This window comes from Pseudochaenichthys georgianus, unplaced genomic scaffold (genome assembly GCF_902827115.2).
Source record: "Pseudochaenichthys georgianus unplaced genomic scaffold, fPseGeo1.2 scaffold_982_arrow_ctg1, whole genome shotgun sequence".
In the NCBI taxonomy this organism is placed as follows: domain Eukaryota; kingdom Metazoa; phylum Chordata; class Actinopteri; order Perciformes; family Channichthyidae; genus Pseudochaenichthys; species Pseudochaenichthys georgianus.
Window position 1 is genome coordinate 24704 of NW_027263503.1, and position 20297 is coordinate 45000.

The 20297-nt window shown below is 42.1% G+C and overlaps 1 protein-coding gene across 1 annotated transcript in view; it reads right to left on the reverse strand.

Annotated features, from left to right (window-relative positions):
* Positions 1-5607: 5607 nt before the first annotated feature.
* The window catches only part of timm50 (translocase of inner mitochondrial membrane 50 homolog (S. cerevisiae)), a 19082-nt gene continuing 4392 nt past the window's right edge, over positions 5608-20297 (reverse strand). Inside the window, exons 4-7 of the mRNA XM_034080269.2 lie at positions 20043-20141; positions 8746-8902; positions 8145-8251; positions 5608-7652 (exon numbers count right to left, since the gene is read on the reverse strand). Of these exons, the coding sequence (XP_033936160.1) occupies positions 7554-7652; positions 8145-8251; positions 8746-8902; positions 20043-20141 (462 nt within the window). The 3' untranslated portion in view covers positions 5608-7553. The remainder of the gene's footprint in view (positions 7653-8144; positions 8252-8745; positions 8903-20042; positions 20142-20297) is intronic.

The window sequence follows — 20297 nt, forward strand, 5'->3', positions numbered from 1 at the left end:
GAACTACAGCACGGTCACATGACTTCACGTCACCACCGCTAAGCTAAAGGCGGCTAATGTTGGGCTATAAAGGAACTACAGCACGGTCACACTAACTTCACGTCACCACCGCTAAGCTAAAGGCGGCTAATGTTGGGCTATAAAGGAACTACAGCACGGTCACCTGACTTCACGTCACCACCGCTAAGCTAAAGGCGGCTAATGTTGGGCTATAAAGGAACTACAGCACGGTCACATGACTTCACGTCACCACCGCTAAGCTAAAGGCGGCTAATGTTGGGCTATAAAGGAACTACAGCACGGTCACATGACTTCACGTCACCACCGCTAAGCTAAAGGCGGCTAATGTTGGGCTATAAAGGAACTACAGCACGGTCACATGACTTCACGTCACCACCGCTAAGCTAAAGGCGGCTAATGTTGAGCTATAAAGGAACTACAGCACGGTCACACGACTTCACGTCACCACCGCTAAGCTAAAGGCGGCTAATGTTGGTCTATAAAGGAACTACAGCACGGTCACATGACTTCACGTCACCACCGCTAAGCTAAAGGCGGCTAATGTTGGGCTATAAAGGAACTACAGCACGGTCACACGACTTCACGTCACCACCGCTAAGCTAAAGGCGGCTAATGTTGGGCTATAAAGGAACTACAGCACGGTCACACGACTTCACGTCACCACCGCTAAGCTAAAGGCGGCTAATGTTGAGCTATAAAGGAACTACAGCACGGTCACACGACTTCACGTCACCACCGCTAAGCTAAAGGCGGCTAATGTTGAGCTATAAAGGAACTACAGCACGGTCACACGACTTCACGTCACCACCGCTAAGCTAAAGGCGGCTAATGTTGGGCTATAAAGGAACTACAGCACGGTCACACGACTTCACGTCACCACCGCTAAGCTAAAGGCGGCTAATGTTGGGCTATAAAGGAACTACAACACGGTCACACATGCTACCTTCAGGGTCTGATTACAGAAGCACATCATTCCTGCAGCTCTATATGTAGGTGTAGTCATTTGACACATTGAGCTGGTTTCATTGTTTAGGAAGCCTGTCACCACTTGGTTCAGTTTAACGGCATTAAGGAGCTTTTATTTAGTGTGAGATCGCCCGTGGTCTTCCGACTTCAATCTGTGACAACAGGATTTAATTCAAAGACTCTGAAACTTATGCAAACAGCAGCATTTGATGTTTAATCCTGAAGCGGGATCAGTGTTTTAAACTCCGCAGAAAGTCTCCCTGATCCTCTGCTTCCTGCAGAGTGAAGCCTTTAATCTGTTTGCTCTAAACACCATCAGCCCTGACTGCAGCACAGCAAACAGGAAAACCACGGCTTTGTTTTATTTCCAGAATGCCGTTTATGAGCTAGAACGAGGGTTTTATGGCCTGTAAGTCATTTCCAACAAAGAGTTTGGCAGGAGTTGTGTTTTTTTCACTCAGTTGTGGTGAATATATATTTATTTGGTATCCACATGGGCCTCTTTGGTGCTTCATGTTCGCCCCAAAACTGAACATGGAGGACAAATAAAGTAGAAGTAGAAGTACTCAGATCTTGTACTTTAGTTAAAGTAGAAGTACTCAGATCTTGAGTCAAAGTAGAAGTACTCAGATCTTGTTCTTGAGTAAAAGTAGAAGTACTCAGATCTTGTATTTTAGTTAAAGTAGAAGTACTCAGATATTGTACTTGAGTCAAAGTAGAAGTACTCAGATCTTGTACTTGAGTAAAAGTAGAAGTACTCAGATCTTGTACTTGAGTATAAGTATATGTACTCAGATCTTGAGTCAAAGTAGAAGTACTCAGATCTTGTACTTGAGTAAAAGTAGAAGTATAAGTACTCAGATCTTGAGTCAAAGTAGAAGTACTCAGATCTTGTACTTGAGTAAAAGTAGAACTAGAGGGCGACTGTGGCTGCGAGGGAGTGCGGTCGTCTTTCAACCAGAAGGTTGTGGGTTCGATCCCAGCCCGTGGGTTCCATCCCAGCCCGTGCAGGTGCAGCCAACATGTCGATGTATCCTTGGGCAAGATACTTAACCCTGAGTTGCTCCCGATGGCCAACGGTGTGTGAATGTTAGGTCCTAGAGCAAGTGGCACTGCTCTGTGTGAATGGGTGTGAATGACATGTAGTATGTAAAGCGCTTTGAGGGGTCGTAAAGACTGGATAAAGCGCTATATAAGTACAGTCCATTTAACTACTCAGATTTTGTACTGAGTAAAACTACAAGTACTCAGATCATGTACTTAGTGAAAGTATAAGTACTCAGATCTTGTACTTGAGTATAAGTAGAAGTACTCAGATCTTGTTCTTGAGTGAAAGTAGAAGTACTCAGATCTTGCGTAAAAATAGAAGTACCAGAGTGCAGGATTACTCGGTTACAGGTACGTTTACATTTCCTTTTGTCATAAGGTTTGTTTTGCTTATGTTCAGCCTCTATGTTGTTTTTAATGATTTCAACTTTTAAAAAGTACAATGTGACTCTGAAACATCTGTCCAGGGTTTATTACAGAGCGTACATATACCCTTGGCTAACTAAATGTGTATTGGTGTACAATGTCCATCAAATAATTAACAATAATACATGAAAAATCACAGCAAACGTATTTATATATATAATATTCTTTAGTTGCCTTGATTAGGTTTTACCTCTGAGGAAAGTACACCATTCTTATGCTCGACACTTAAAATCACGTAATAAAGCAGAGTTAGTTTTAAAATCAGTGTTTCTTTCATGGGAACTGAACCGCGCCAAACTAAGCGCTAACGTTAGCTCCGCTTCTCTAAACACTTTAAATCCAGGCGTCTCGTGAATATAATCCCTGGATTCGGTTAAAATATAGAGTTGAACCCGAGATTTAAAAGTGAATGGTAAAATGTGGCTTAAAAGTGGATTTAAGGACAATCTATGACAGCTTTTAGTAGACACATCTGACATGTGCTCAAAGGGGACACAACATACACGAGACCAGATTATTAAAATGAAAGATTTCTTTTTTGATATATCTGGGATTAATATGACAGTAACTAATTTTCAGACATCTTGCACTATTTCTTATTTGTATTTCTGTATTTTATTAGGCCTATATATCTTGCATCGTTGGACACACACACACACACACACACACACACACACACACACACACACACACACACACACACACACACACACACACACACACACACCACACACACACACACACACACACACACACACACACACACACACACACACACACACACACACACACACACACACACACACACACACACACACACACACACACACACACACACACTCTTCAGAGGTGTTTATGTATCGATTTACAGATCTGTCGGCGCAGAGGTTTCCCGCAGAGAGGGCAGAAGGAAAACAGATGTACGGGATCCAACGCACCGCAGGGAGTCCGCTTCACATTCGGACATTCCTGAGGTTTTGGTCGAGTTTCAAACTCTAGTTTTTCTGTTATAAAAAATATACAGAAGAACTACAAAAGATGATCTCATCACAAACATATATGTATACAGTTATATGACTGTAGTGAATCATGCATTGTGTTTTACTTCAGAAAAGAAACCCCACAAAAAACAACCTGTTTTTCTGAAAAAGTCAAAAACACGACAGAAGAACATCTCACCACAAACCGATTCTTTTCTCAAAAACTACACATTTCGCTTTTTTACTGCAAAAAGTACAATAAAAACACTTTATATTTGCCTCATTTTGTACGAATAGTTATGAAATGGAAGTAAGTGAAAGAATGATCGATGTTCCTGAGTTTTGGTCAGGTGGGTTTCACGGTCAAAGATATAGGAAAACTTAAATCTCATCACAAAATGCTGCTTTAAAGTCCATTTCAATGTACTTTCTTTGTCTTCTTTTTACTCCAAATTCCTCAATGTGACTCTTGAATATAATACAAATAATTCAGTTTAAATCTACTCAATTCTACAGTCAATTGGTAATTTAATAAAAATTATTCGACATTTACTTCAACCTACATTTTTTTCCGCCCACAAACAAAATATTGAGAAAACCGACAAATATATTTAAATCTCATAAAAAACTGCTTCTTTACTGCAGCTTGAAAATGTAAAAAGTACAACTAAAAGAAACTTTTACGTGTGTCTCCTTCTACTTGTACTATTATAAATATGAAATGGAAAATAGTGCAAAGTATACAATTACAATGTCCTTAGTCTTACTGAAGAAGACAGAGGATAGAGAGTCAATTGAGCATTTATTTGACATTACAACAGGAGAGTTTCTACTTCAAATCAAAGAATGATAAGTAATCCTGAATTATGAGTTTCAAATTTGGGTTTTATGGTAAAGACAGAGAAAAACTACAGATTTTACCTTTAAAGCTCTCCTATCATTTAAAGGGGTTGTATTTAAAGGGGACCTATCATGCAAAATGCACTTTGATGTCTTCTCTCCATCACCATGTGTCCCCGGTGTGTCAGGGAACTCACGCAGCGTCAGAAAATAAAACCCTCTCTTTTCCTCCGTACCCAAATCTCTAAAAACGGGGAACAACGGAGCTGATCCAGATTTGCGTCCGACATGACGTAACATCTGAAATGTGGAACCACGGGCCAATCAGAAACGTTGCTGTCAGAAACAATGCCCGACTGTTTTGGACGTAATATGGTCGGTGTTTACATTAGCTAACACTCAGAGCTAACCTGTGCTGGAGAGCATGTGTGTGAAGAAGCAGGAAGTAGAAAGGAACTCACCTTGTGGTGTAACCGGCAAGAGAGAAAGCCTTTGAGCTCCAGACTGTTTCAGATCCTTGATAATCCATGATATGGAGTTTCATCACGGCAGCATTTAGTTTAGACGGTAGCTGCCGGGTCCCGCATGAGCTCAGACCCCTAACTTTTTAAAGCTTTATCCCCAAATCAGCACTTTAGAAACAGGAAGTGAAACAGAGGGATATGAGGCATGGCTAGAACGATCCGTTTGGTATTTGGAGCAAAACACTTCATAGACGTGTTTTTTATATATCTGAGAGCTCTGCTGTTGCCTACAGATAGCACGATAGGTGAGCTTTAAATCTCATCACAGAATGCAGCTTTAAAGTACATTTAAAAGTACGTTACCCGTGTCTTCTCTTGTAATGTATACACAATAATATCAATGACACATGCACTGTAAATAATAACAAGTATACAGTTGAAATATTCCAAGATGTACTCGTTTACTCAGAGAAAGGAAAGTAAACTGGGTATTATCCATTAGTGAATCCTGCGGGAGTAGCATCTGTAAATTAGTGGACATTCACTTTCTCAGAGTCGTAAAAAGGCAAGTAACCAAAACAAGTTATACGACACTTAATCTGTAAAATAGTCAAATGACTCTATAAAAGCAGATTTAAATGAGTTTAACATGATTGAATCCTGCAGGAACTTAAATAAAACCTGCTTGTTTTTTGCAAACGAGTTGAAAAGCAGCTTTTAAAGGGTCGTAACCAAGTGGAAAAAGTGAAGTAAGCCATTCATAACATATGAAATTGATCCTGTGGGGCAAAGAAGGACACATTTACAACGTGGTGTAAAAAAACCCTCCAGAGGAAAACACATTATTAAAAGCAATAACAACGTGTTGGTTTCTCCGCTTTATTGAGGACGTCGATGGTGAGTTCACATCAACATGAGTCTCACAATCTTTCAATAAACACACCAAGAAGAACGGCAGCCGAGCGTAAAACGTTTGGGGAGAAAAGGACGCAAATATGTAGGATTATTAAAAACATTTATAGTAAAAAAACAAACAAATATTGTATATTTAGAGGAAAAGTTCTCCGAAACAGGTTTGTAATGTTCTTTAGTTACCATAAACACACACACCGTCACAAATACAGCAACAAACGTGGATTAATCCGCCGATGAAAGTAGTCCCAACAAAAAGCACAATTTTCCTCCTTTAAAAAAAAATGTTTATACTAAATTTAGCAGCTGTTTTAGGGATTTATTTAACCATTTAGAGATAAACTTGTCTTATTAGAGGCGTAAATCCTCACCAGTAACATGTAGAACAAGTAGAGTTGTTTTAGACGGACGTTTTCCTTCCACCATAAAAAATGTATTCGTTTCGTTTCAAATTATAATATAATCAGACTTTTTTGGACATTCATTCTGGCATTTAGGTTGAAAATGGATTTCCATAAATGCGGATTAATCTGCCGCAGAAAGTAGTCCCAATCAAACCTACTCACTCCTCTTGTTTCCTTGTTTAAAAACTAGAGTGAGCAGCTGTTTTTTATTTAAGTATATATATTTGTGTTTTTAAAGATATTAATCTTCGTTAGGAGCCAATGTGAGGATGCAGATAACGATGCAAAACGCTGGACATTTCTGTACCCATGACCGCCCATCTTGGCTACGGAACTCCAGCTACCTAACTAGCTACGTTACTGATGCTACGTTACTGATGCTACGTAACTGATGCTATGTTACTGATGCTACGTAACGGAAGCTAGGTAAAGAAAGCTACGTAACCAAAGCTACGTAACCGAAGCTACATAACCGAAGCTGCGTAACCAAAGCAACGTAACCAAAGCTAGGTAACCGAACGCTAGGTAACCGAACGCTACGTAACCAAAGCTAGGTAACCAAAGCTACGTAACCAAAGCTACGTTACGAACGCTACTTAACCAAATCTACGTAACTAGCTGAGACTGCTCCGTTAAACACAGCACTCTACAAATAAAACGTGTTTATTTGTTCACTATTTAAGTTACGTTCCACTATACTGGTGTGGGAAAGAAGCCGTGGTTAATTTATCCGTCTGTAAAGATTTTTCGTTACCGCAAATGATAACGTTGCTAGCTAGCAAGCTAACAGCGGCTATTGTTGTGATTGTAGTTCACACACTGCGCAGGTGTTCACAGTAGATCATGCTGCTTCCTGATCTGAAGGGAGACACGGCACAGAGTCTTTTTGGGGGAATATGTCGACCAAAAAATTGAATAAAAAACCGACCCTTTAACAAAAATAGGTAAATTGCTCAGCTGCCGATAGCATCTTCCTTCTGCCGCCGAACATATTGAATAAACTCTTACACTACTTACTGTTTATCTTTTATTTCTTATAAACAATATTTATTATTTACCTTCAGCAGCCCATCGGACACACACTCACACACGCACACTCACTCACACACACTCACAGAGGAATAGAAAATAAAATTAAATACACATCTTGCAGCTGATCTCAGGTCAGATCCTGCGGGCGCGGCGGGCCGAGCAGAGCCGGAGTAGCGAAAGCGGCGCTGATCTCAGACCAGCCTCTAAAACCGCAACAGAGTTCATCATTCTGACCTGTCTCTCTCTCTCTCTTTTTTTTTTTAAACCATTCAGCAGCTTGATCAGGTGACACCAAAACGGGAGGCCGAAGCCCCGCCTCCAAAAGAACAGGAAGTACGTCTTTTATTGGAGCAGAGTGCGGTCCATTGTTCCACTCCCCGCCTCCCCTTCATCTGTGGCCCCTCCCCCTTCGGAGCAGAAGCCGGGCTCTGATTGGTGGAAGTGTGAAAAGGGGGCGGGGCTCACTGCGGTTTGGAGCGCCAGAACCGTGAGGCGATGGATCCAAGAGAGAGGCCCTGTTTCTTCTGCTGGGCGAGCTCCGCTAAACGCTGCTCCTCCTCCTGAGAAACAAAGAGAGAGGAGATTAAAGTTAGTTTATTATATACAAATAAAAATTTCAGACTCAAAGGCACAGTGGTTCGATGTTTACCACTTCCTGTTCCCTTGTTTGGAAGTCAAAATCTCAATAGAGAGTTGCTAACAAGTGTCTAAATTACGTCCAACATTAGCCGCCTTTAGCTTAGCGGTGGTGACGTGAAGTCATGTGACCGTGCTGTAGTTCCTTTATAGCCCAACATTAGCCACCTTTAGCTTAGCGGTGGTGAAGTGAAGTCATGTGACCGTGCTGTAGTTCCTTTGTAGCCCAACATTAGCCTCCTTTAGCTTAGCGGTGGAGACGTGAAGTCATGTGACCGTGCTGTAGTTCCTTTGTAGCCCAACACTAGCCACTTTTAGCTTAGCGGTGGTGACGTGAAGTCATGTGACCGTGCTGTACTTCCTTTATAGCCCCCAGCTTTTTTCGCATTTACACTTCAACATTATAAACTTCTCACCTGTGCCAGCTGGGCCTGTCTGCGTTTGAAAGCGTCGATGGGGTCGTCCTCCAGAGCGTAGTTTTCCAACACCGAGCGAACATCGTCCACGCCGCTCAGAGCAATAGCTGCAGGAGAAACAACAACAAAAATACATTTAGAAAATAGGATTATTCTTTCTCTTTCTGAGGCGAGATGAAGCTCACTTAATAACACATCTAGCTAGTTTAATCTGTACAAATAAGATAAGAAGTACTTTACTGATACCAATTTGAGATTTGTTTGCGTTGCAGCAGCATAAAAAGGCAAGGCATTGCACATTAGAGAAATTAAAGGAGTAGAAACAAACTTTCCAGAATGTAAACGTCTCAAATAGAAATAAAATAGCATTAATAATACTTATGTATATATAATATCCTGCTGTCAATTTTATTACATTTTTTTTTTCATTGCTATTGAGATGTTTCATGTTTATTTCTTGTCTTTTAATTTGATTGTACAATGCCTCGTCTTTTTATGCTTTGTTGGAGGAGCTCAGGTCAGAAGAATTTCATTGCCATTTCTACGCTGTCTGTGGCTTTGTGCACATGAATGAAACCTTTGAATGTTATGGTCTTCTTACTCTTGAGGAAGTTGGCGAGGTCGTACAGCGTTCGATCCTCTGAGTTTCCGTCCCATTTCTTCAGAGCCATGCCGTTGAAAGGCTGCAGGCGGAAGGCTTCCCTCTTACAGTCCACCACGATCACCTTGCTGGTGTCTCGGTTCAGATACGACACGTCCTGCAGGGACAGAAAAACACATCATTAGCTATTCAATAAAGTCAGACTGAAGCATCTTTTGTGTCCAGTCAATCCTCACAGTAAATAGAGTGGTGCAGTGACAAGTCCTAAAACCCGGAAGTGAGTTAGCATTTCACCACTTCCTGTTCCCTCGCCTCAGAGCCAATGTGTCTCATTTGTTCAGAGACCGTGGCGCTCATTAAAAGTGCCAAAACGCCACTATGAGACAAAACCAAACACTCCCTCTCAACTCAGAACTGAGGTCACAAAAAATATATATCGTTCCAGGGCAGGCTAACCGAGGCTAACCAATGAGCTAACCGAGGCTAACCAATGAGCTAACCGAGGCTAACCAATGAGCTAACCGAGGCTAACCAATGAGCTAACCGAGGCTAACCAATGAGCTAACCGAGGCTAACCAATGAGCTAACCGAGGCTAACCAATGAGCTAACCGAGGCTAACCAATGAGCTAACCGAGGCTAACCAATGAGCTAACCGAGGCTAACCAATGAGCTAACCAATGAGCTAACCAATGAGCTAACCGAGGCTAACCAATGAGCTAACCGAGGCTAACCAATGAGCTAACCGAGGCTAACCAATGAGCTAACCGAGGCTAACCAATGAGCTAACCGAGGCTAACCAATGAGTTAACCGAGGCTAACCAATGAGCACCTGCATGTGTATGAGAATGGCCCCGACACCATTGCAGCCCAGATCTAAACTCCTGGCAGGACAAGCTCCAGCTCAACTCTCGCACTGAATTAAACAAAGCGAGTGAGGGACTGCAATATAAGAGGGAAAGAAAGAGAAACTTTGAAACTGTTCAATTGTGATGATGTGTAAAGACTGATATTGTTCTATAATCGTCTGAAACCGTTAAGTCATGATGTGAAACGGTTAACAAAGAAAAAGGGAAACTCAAGCTGCAGCTACACATAATTGTATTTATCTAAAATTAAGCACTTTTGAGATGCACACATTTTCAAAAACTATTTTATTTATTTTCTCCATTTCATTTTGAAATGCAGCCCGAGAGGAACATTACACATATCCACAGTATTTACTGTATATCTGTAGAGTTCAATGTTCATTGACAAAATATATATAAATATTGTTGTTTTTGTACTTTCTTTATTTGGCAGTCAGCTGTTGAATACATGCAGATAAAGCTGCAGCTGCTTCAATATATATCACAATAATTCATGAAGCAACTTAGACATTTTGAAGCTCCGGACCTTTGCATGGGGACATTTTCTCTACCTGGACCTCGTTGAACTTTAGTTGAAGACCCCTGCTCTAGAGTATTCATCATTTTCCTACACATGTATTCACTGGTGTCTCTAAGCTGCAAGTTGCTCCAAGTCTCATTGAGGACTTCGAAAAGCGCTAAATAAATGTAATATTCAAGAATCATAGGATTTATTTAACATTTCAAGTGAAAGCAAAGTGAATCTCAAGTCTCTCTTTCAATAACGCAAAATACTGACATAACAAATATAAACTATATATACATGTAATTTCAGCTAGCTAGCATTTAAACCACACACACACACACACACACACACACACACACACACACACACACACACACACACACACACACACACACACACACACACACACACACACACACACACACACACACACACACACACACACACACACACACACACACACACACACACACACACACACACACACACACACACACACCCCCAACATAAGGCACTCTGTTGACCTTTTTATGGTCTAATCAAAAACACAACTTTATTATCCTAATGATACTTCATATTTAAATTAAAACACACACACACACACTTTCTCTGGTGGCTCCAGCTGGTAACTATGTGTGTGTGTGCGTGTGTGACAGATGGAGAGGGACGCTGCCTCTATCACCACGCTCATCTGGTGCCCAGCCCCCCCCCCAGGAAAAACTGCTGTGCGTGTGTGAGAGTGTGTGTGTGTGTGTGTGTGTGTAAACCCCAGCGGAGACATTCATCCATCCTACACCCAGCCAATGAATAAAGGCATCTGTCTTCCTTAAGTGTGTGTGTGTGTGTGTGTGTGTGTAATGCTAAACTGATATTTAGCCACATGCACCCCCGTTTTCACTCAAATTGGTTCGAACCAGTTAGATCATACCATCAATCTGAGAGAGGGGGGGGGGAGGGGTTTATTAATGATAGATAAAATATATATATGTTTTTGGTTTAGCCTTCCACCTGTGTCTGTATAACACACACACACACACACATGTTTGTACATGTATTGAGAGATGAGGGCATTTTGTCCAAATGTTCTAAAATCTCATTGAAGCGGAAAACCAATTAACAATTTCTTCACAGCTGATTCTTAAACGCGCTTAATGGAGTTTTTGATGCAATGTTTATGCAGATTTGATTCCATCATCATCATCATCATCATCATCATCATCATCATCATCATCATCATCATCATCATCATCGATATATATAAATGCATATGAGGTTTTTTAGATGTCAAATCAAAGAGAGAATAAAACAAATTATTTTTTACGTTCTTTTTGGAAACCTTTGAAAGCAAATGTTTTGTGATTTTGCACTTTTTTTTCAATGACTTCTCCAGGACCTTTACCTCGTTTTCCATGACCAACAAAAGTACTCTTTCTCAGCGTACCACTGAAGATGGTTTATTTTAACACGGAACAGGAACATAAGGTCTGCCTATCTGAAAAAATCCAATAGACTAGCTTCTACTAAAATCTCTCACCAGCAAAACACCTCGACAGTTTCACTACTATACCATACAGTATCTATCATCATTATGGTATTACTATTTCGGCGAGTAGCTAAAATATAAATTATATTTGATGCAATTTTTTCCCAAAACGTTGGGACAAATATTGTTTCCCAGGGCCTGGAATCAGCATTTTGAATTCCCATGACTGTTCCAGGTCTTTAATGAGCGTAAGAACCCTGATGGCTGCACACCTGCGTACGAAGGAAAGTATAATCTAATTCTACAACCCAATGTGTAATTTAAGCTTGTGTTAAGCTTAATTACGGTTGTAAAAACGATTTAAAAGGCACCACTTTAGATCCAAATAATGCGTAAACTAAATTTATTTTGTCATATTATCCTGTAATTTGTTTTCTTTGTCGTATATTTATAATTAGTGTTCATTTTTCTCTATATTTCTTATGTTAAAATAGTTTATATCATAATTTTTGGTCATTTTCTTAAATGTTTTCTCTTTCTGTGTGTCATGTATGAACCAAACATCCCCTGAATGTGTAGCTCTACTTTCTGATTCTCATTCTGAAAACACGAGAGTTATCCACCGTGCAGCACATGGGTTTTGCTGCACGGTGGATAACTCTCGTCATTTCAGAAACAACAGGTGCTTGTCTGTGGGAATCAATGAATGTGAAAAAGCCTCTGAGTAATGGAATTGGAACGAGGCATCTGTGGCTCTGAGGGAGATTAGAAATGGAAAGACTGAGCAAAACCTCATCTGTTAAGTTCTTTTAGGTCAGGGATGGGCAAATGCCACCTCCTCTTTTTGCGGCCCTCAGATTAATTTATAAACAACGTAATTAATAAAAAAAAAAATATATATATTATTTTTTAATTTGTAGTACTGATACCGTCCACTAGACTCCTAGTTACGTCGCGAGCTGCGTACATGATTTCGTTCGGCAGCCAAAATCCGCAAAAATAATCTGTGAGGCGTTTCTGTGTATTGTGTTTGTTGCCCGGGGCAACCCTCACAAGAAACCCCCGGCTGTTGTTATGCCTGCTGTGACGTTAAGTTACCGCTTGTAATTATGCCTTCACAAGCTTAAAGGTTGTATTTATCGTCTGAATTTGGCGAAACAAGTTTAATATTCTAAAAACCAAGACTTTTTTTAAGTCTTGGTTTTTAGAATATTAAACTTGTATAAATAAAAAATTTGAAATCAGATATAAACAAACTGTCACGGACCCTGCCGCGTTATCTATGATTAATATACACTTTTCATTCATAATGTCGGCGGGAGGGAGGGGGAGCGGCGCTGAGGAACAGCAGAGTCTTAGCTAGGTTCAAGTTAGACAACTACAATTACATACAATACATGCAATGTGTGTGTGTGTGTTCCAAGTGAATCTGCGACCCCCTGGTGGCCAGTACACACATTATGTGGCCCCCACCACCATCCAAGTTGCCCATCCCTGCTTTAGATCAATACTAAGCTGCAAATCTACAATACTTCACCTGCAAAAACCCTCAATACATCCAGAACTCGCCGCCCGTCTACTCACCCCCACCCGAATCCGCGAACACATCACCCCCGTCCTCATCAAGCTCCACTGGCTCCCCATCCCCCAGAGAATTCAGTACAAGATCCTCCTGATGACGTACAAAGCCCTCCGTAACCTGGCCCCATCCTACCTGACTGACCTCCTCCACAGACTCCCTCCGCTCTGCTGCTGCCGACCTCCTGTCCCCCCCCACCCGGACCGACCTCAAGTCGGCAGAGCCTTCTCCGTTGCTGCACCCACCCTCTGGAACTCACTACCCCAGTCCATCAGAGACTCTTCCTCCCTCACATCACTCAAAACTCACCTGTTCAACACTGCATTCAACCACTGACCCCCCCCTCCCCCCCTATTTCCTGTTCTGTTGATCTCTTTTTGTATTTCTTTGTTATCTATTTTGTTTTGTCTTTTTTTTCTCCTCTTAATTCTCTCTCAAAGCGTCTTTGAGTTTCATGAAAAGCGCTATAAAAGTCCCATGTATTATTATTAATATATTACTGGATATAAGTGCTGGATGTAGACATGTTGGCTGGTTCGTTGTATGCTGTCCTAGTTAATTAAACTAATTCAAACATACATGTGGGACTGTAATCTTTTTTTACACTGAATGTGTCCTACGTACGAGGCATTTCAAAAATACAAATATTTGCTGCCTAAATAGTATTAACCCCTTTGTATTTGATTTATTCTCATTTTTTTAATACATTTAAAGTAAAAAAAGGCACAAATCTGAGAGGTTTTTATCAGATAGCGCCGTTTTCTGAAATTCCCTTCACACATCGGGTAGTGACGAATAAAAAAACCTGACAATAAAAGCCTGTAAATATATTAAAAAGTGAATTTAGCCTCTTGTAGCACTTTGGGATTTCTTTTCACGATGAAAGGTGCTTTACAAATCAAATGTATTATTATTGTATGAAACTCGTGAAAACCTTCTCCATCTCCCGTTAAACCTGCGGAAATGAACCGTGCATGGACAGCAGGTCAGAATAATAAAAAAGTAATACAGTTAATCCAACCGTTGTGTTTTCTTATCCCGACGACAGACAATAAGACGCCTGCCGTCAGATGCAGGGCAGCAAACAATGGCTGCATGCCGCGTTACGAGGCTCAGGAGGAATTAATGCTATTTCATATATTAATACAGCTTTTATAATAATATCAGACGGCAGACGATGAAACAACGGGGAGAAGCCGCCGTCTCAACAAGCTCAGACTCAGATTATGTCGAATGAAAGGACATTTATCTGTTCGTGCGTCTCAGAATCCAAATGATAGAATCATTGTTTCCATATAAACAAACGTGAATCATTGATATAATAATATAATAGAATTGGGGATGAACCCCTCTTTAATGGTCTCACATGCAGAGCGCACAGCGAAATGTGTCCTCTGCTTTTAACCCGTCCTAGCACCAGGAGTGGGGGGGAAGGGGGGTGTCGGGTGCCTTGCTCAAGGGCACCGCGGCAGGGCAGGAGGTGAACGGGGACCTCTCCAAGTAGCAGTCCACAACATTTATTAACTCTCCCTGACGTACGCAGCATTATAACATTCAGTAAATGCACATCAACGTACGAACGTTAGAACTCCCCATCGCGTACGAACGTTAGAACTCCCCATCGCGTACGAACGTTAGAACTCCCCATCGCGTACGAACGTTAGAACTCCCCATCGCGTACGAACGTTAGAACTCCCCATCGCGTACGAACGTTAGAACTCCCCATCGCGTACGAACGTTAGAACTCCCCATCGCGTACGAACGTTAGAACTCCCCCTCGCGTACGAACGTTAGAACTCCCCCTCGCGTACGAACGTTAGAACTCCCCCTCGCGTACGAACGTTAGAACTCCCCCTCGCGTACGAACGTTAGAACTCCGCCTCGCGTACGAACGTTAGAACTCCGCCTCGCGTACGAACGTTAGAACTCCGCCTCGCGTACGAACGTTAGAACTCCGCCTCGCGTACGAACGTTAGAACTCCCCATCGCGTACGAACGTTAGAACTCCCCATCGCGTACGAACGTTAGAACTCCCCATCGCGTACGAACGTTAGAACTCCCCATCGCGTACGAACGTTAGAACTCCCCATCGCGTACGAACGTTAGAACTCCCCCTCGCGTACGAACGTTAGAACTCCCCCTCGCGTACGAACGTTAGAACTCCCCCTCGCGTACGAACGTTAGAACTCCGCCTCGCGTACGAACGTTAGAACTCCGCCTCGCGTACGAACGTTAGAACTCCGCCTCGCGTACGAACGTTAGAACTCCGCCTCGCGTACGAACGTTAGAACTCCGCCTCGCGTACGAACGTTAGAACTCCCCCTCGCGTACGAACGTTAGAACTCCCCCTCGCGTACGAACGTTAGAACTCCCCATCGCGTACGAACGTTAGAACTCCCCATCGCGTACGAACGTTAGAACTCCCCCTCGCGTACGAACGTTAGAACTCCCCCTCGCGTACGAACGTTAGAACTCCGCCTCGCGTACGAACGTTAGAACTCCGCCTCGCGTACGAACGTTAGAACTCCGCCTCGCGTACGAACGTTAGAACTCCGCCTCGCGTACGAACGTTAGAACTCCGCCTCGCGTACGAACGTTAGAACTCCGCCTCGCGTACGAACGTTAGAACTCCGCCTCGCGTACGAACGTTAGAACTCCTCCTCGCGTACGAACGTTAGAACTCCGCCTCGCGTACGAACGTTAGAACTCCGCCTCGCGTACGAACGTTAGAACTCCCCCTCGCGTACGAACGTTAGAACTCCCCCTCGCGTACGAACGTTAGAACTCCGCCTCGCGTACGAACGTTAGAACTCCGCCTCGCGTACGAACGTTAGAACTCCGCCTCGCGTACGAACGTTAGAACTCCGCCTCGCGTACGAACGTTAGAACTCCGCCTCGCGTACGAACGTTAGAACTCCCCCTCGCGTACGAACGTTAGAACTCCGCCTCGCGTACGAACGTTAGAACTCCGCCTCGGGTACGAACGTTAGAACTCTCCCTCGCGTACGAACGTTAGAACTCTCCCTCGCGTACGAACGTTAGAACTCTCCCTCGCGTACGAACATTATAACTCCCCCTCGCGTACGAACGTTAGAACTCTCCCTCGCGTACGAACATTATAACTCCCCCTCGCGTACGAACATTAGAACTCTCCCTCACGTACGCAGCCATTAGGCAGTGCCTGGATGCTAGCGGCAGCCGGCAGTAAATGCACATCGATGTAAACAACATGTATTCACTTTCTCCTGACGTACGAGGGTTGCCAGAAACTGACCATGATCAAAATCGATTATTCGACCGACCCCCCCCCAGGCTTCCTTAAGTTTACAGTAAAACAAACCGGTGGCGTGACCAATGGCCATTTACAATTATTAATACTATTATTAGCATTAGTCTATATTTTGGTTGAAACTAAGCCAGAATTTTTTTTAATATTATAAATATTATATAAATATATAAATAAAATCGATTTTTAAAAATAATATTCGATTATGGAGACTGTATTCGAATAATCTAATAATCACTGGCATCCCTATGACGTACGCAGCGTTAATAACTCTCCGTGACGTATGGAGCAGTGATAACTCTCTCTCAGCAGCTGCTCCTCCGGGCGTCATGGAGATGAGAGCAGAAGAAGTGTCTCCTCTCTCTGGGAAGTAGGTTAAACAGCTTCTTTAAAAAAAACTACCCGTCAAAAAAAGAAAGAAAAAGAACTGAGATGACAGTTGGAGGGAGACAGAAGGAGGGGGGAGGAAGAAAAGAGTGAGGAGGGGAGGAAAGGAGGTGAGATAAGAGGAAGAGGCAGAAGGTTAATGAGGCCTGAGAGGGAGGAGGGGGGGCTATTGTTGAGAGGAAGAGGAGGAAGAGGAGGAGGATAAATCAATGTCTGAGCAGAAGGCTGACAGCAGGGGGTCTGCAGCCTGTCGGTGTCTACAGGTGTTTCATTTACGTTTTTACAAGTTTGTAATCGGGAGTTTGTGTCGAGGAAGAATTTAGTTATACATAAAAACAGTATTTTTGAGATTTTGTTAAAATATAAATAATTTGTTTTTGCTGTAAAAAAAGAAGTAAAATTATAAAATAAATAAATAAATGAAAAATGTAATAAATTGTTACAAAAATAAATTAAAAATATCATTTTTTTTTTTTTTTTAAAAGTTTGGAATCGGGAGTCGTCCAGCTGACCAATCAGAGCACACTGGGCCCTGGTTTCAGACAGAGGGTGAAAAGAGGTGCTGCAGCATGAGAACAATAAAGAGCTTTTTGAACATTAAAGCATGGAGACATGTAGAGACACTACATACTGATATACACCTGAACATCAGCAGGAGAGGACTCTTTAAAGTAGAGACACTACATACTGATATACACCTGAACATCAGCAGGAGAGGACTCTTTAAAGTAGAGACACTACATACTGATATACACCTGAACATCAGCAGGAGAGGACTCTTTAAAGTAGAGACACTACATACTGATATACACCTGAACATCAGCAGGAGAGGACTCTTTAAAGTAGAGACACTACATACTGATATACACCTGAACATCAGCAGGAGAGGACTCTTTAAAGTAGAGACACTACATACTGATATACACCTGAACATCAGCAGGAGAGGACTCTTTAAAGTAGAGACACTAAATACTGATATACACCTGAACATCAGCAGGAGAGGACTCTTTAAAGTAGAGACACTACATACTGATATACACCTGAACATCAGCAGGAGAGGACTCTTTAAAGTAGAGACACTACATACTGATATACACCTGAACATCAGCAGGAGAGGACTCTTTAAAGTAGAGACACTACATACTGATATACACCTGAACATCAGCAGGAGAGGACTCTTTAAAGTAGAGACGCTACATACTGATATACACCTGAACATCAGCAGGAGAGGACTCTTTAAAGTAGAGACACTACATACTGATATACACCTGAACATCAGCAGGAGAGGACTCTTTAAAGTAGAGACACTACATACCGATATACACCTGAACATCAGCAGGAGAGGACTCTTTAAAGTAGAGACACTACATACTGATATACACCTGAACATCAGCAGGAGAGGACTCTTTAAAGTAGAGACACTACATACTGATATGAACCTGAACATCAGCAGGAGAGGACTCTTTAAAGTAGAGACACTACATACTGATCAGGGTTTCCGTTAGCCGGTAATTACCGGTTTTTAGCTGGTATAATTTATAAAAAACCGGTAAATTCAAAACCTGCCGGTCAACATGTCTGGTAATAATTAGGGAGGCTCCGATCGATCGGCCGCCGGTCATTATCGGCTGATATTCACTCTTAATAGTTTGATCGGTGCTCTCTATAAAGGCCGATCAGGAGAGCTGGATCTGATCGATATGGACATAAACGCGAGTGAAGTGTAACCGGACGCGAGAGAGAGATCAGATCAGCTGCTGAGTCTGACCGAGACACGCAGCTCTGCTTGAGCACCTGAAGCCCCGCCCTCTGTTTAGCGAGCTGCAGGAGCTGCATGAGAAACTGACGGGCTGTCAGGAGAGAGAGGGAGGGAGAGGGAGGGAGAGAGAGAGGGAGAGAGAGAGAGAGAGAGAGAGAGAGAGAGAGGGGAAAAGAGAGGATCCGTTTCTCCCGTGTTATTATTCAAAGTTGATGTAAACTTCTGAATAATGTACGTTATCTACTACAAGTAGTTTGTTTGAATGTAATAATTATGTTGTTTGTTGTTTGTGGCATCATTTATTGAAAAATGAATCTGAATTTTTCGATCTGTTACGATTATAAACTGAAGCAATATAAAAATGAGCCCGTGAACTGAGTTTTAAACTGAAGCATATCTGCTCATAGTCCGGTAAGTACCTGCTACGGAAACTCTGCTACACAACTATTATTATTATTGAAATATGACACACGGTAAGTTTCAAATTAGTCCGGTAAAATAAATTCTGCCCGGACATTTGACCGGCGAGAAAAAATCCTAGCGGAAACCCTGATACTGATATACACCTGAACATCAGCAGGAGAGGACTCTTTAAAGTAGAGACACTACATACTGATATGAACCTGAACATCAGCAGGAGAGGACTCTTTAAAGTAGAGACACTACATACTGATATACACCTGAACATCAGCAGGAGAGGACTCTTTAAAGTAGAGACACTACATACTGATATACACCTGAACATCAGCAGAAGAGGACTCTTTAAAGTAGAGACACTACATACTGATATACACCTGATCATCAGCAGGAGAGGACTCTTTAAAGTAGAGTCACTACATACTGATATACACCTGAACATCAGCAGAAGAGGACTCTTTAAAGTAGAGACACTACATACTGATATACACCTGAACATCAGCAGGAGAGGACTCTTTAAAGTAGAGACACTACATACCGATATACACCTGAGCATCAGCAGGAGAGGACTCTTTAAAGTAGAGACACTACATACTGATATACACCTGAACATCAGCAGGAGAGGACTCTTTAAAGTAGAGACACTACGTACTGATATACACCTGAACATCAGCAGGAGAGGACTCTTTAAAGTAGAGACGCTACATACTGATACACACCTGAACATCAGCAGGAGAGGACTCTTTAAAGTAGAGACACTACATACTGATATACACCTGAACATCAGCAGGAGAGGACTCTTTAAAGTAGAGACACTACATACTGATATACACCTGAACATCAGCAGGAGAGGACTCTTTAAAGTAGAGACACTACATACTGATATACACCTGAACATCATCAGGAGAGGACTCTTTAAAGTAGAGACACTACATACTGATATACACCTGGACATCAGCAGGAGAGGACTCTTTAAAGTAGGGACTCTTTAATATGTTGTCTGGATATTCGTACCTTAACGTGGTGTCCATCCATGTAGTGTGTAGCATCTCTGAAGAGACGATACATGACGAAACCTTGAGGGTCGATGCTGTCGATCAGAGGATACGCCGTCTACACCCCCCCAAAAGAAAAGACAAAGTAAATCAAAACACAAAGAAAATAAATCCTTGTGTGTGTGTGTGTGTGTAAACAAGTCGACACACTTCACACACACAGCTCGGTTAGCATCTCAAAGGAGTGAATCAGACGTAAACAAACCACAACTAA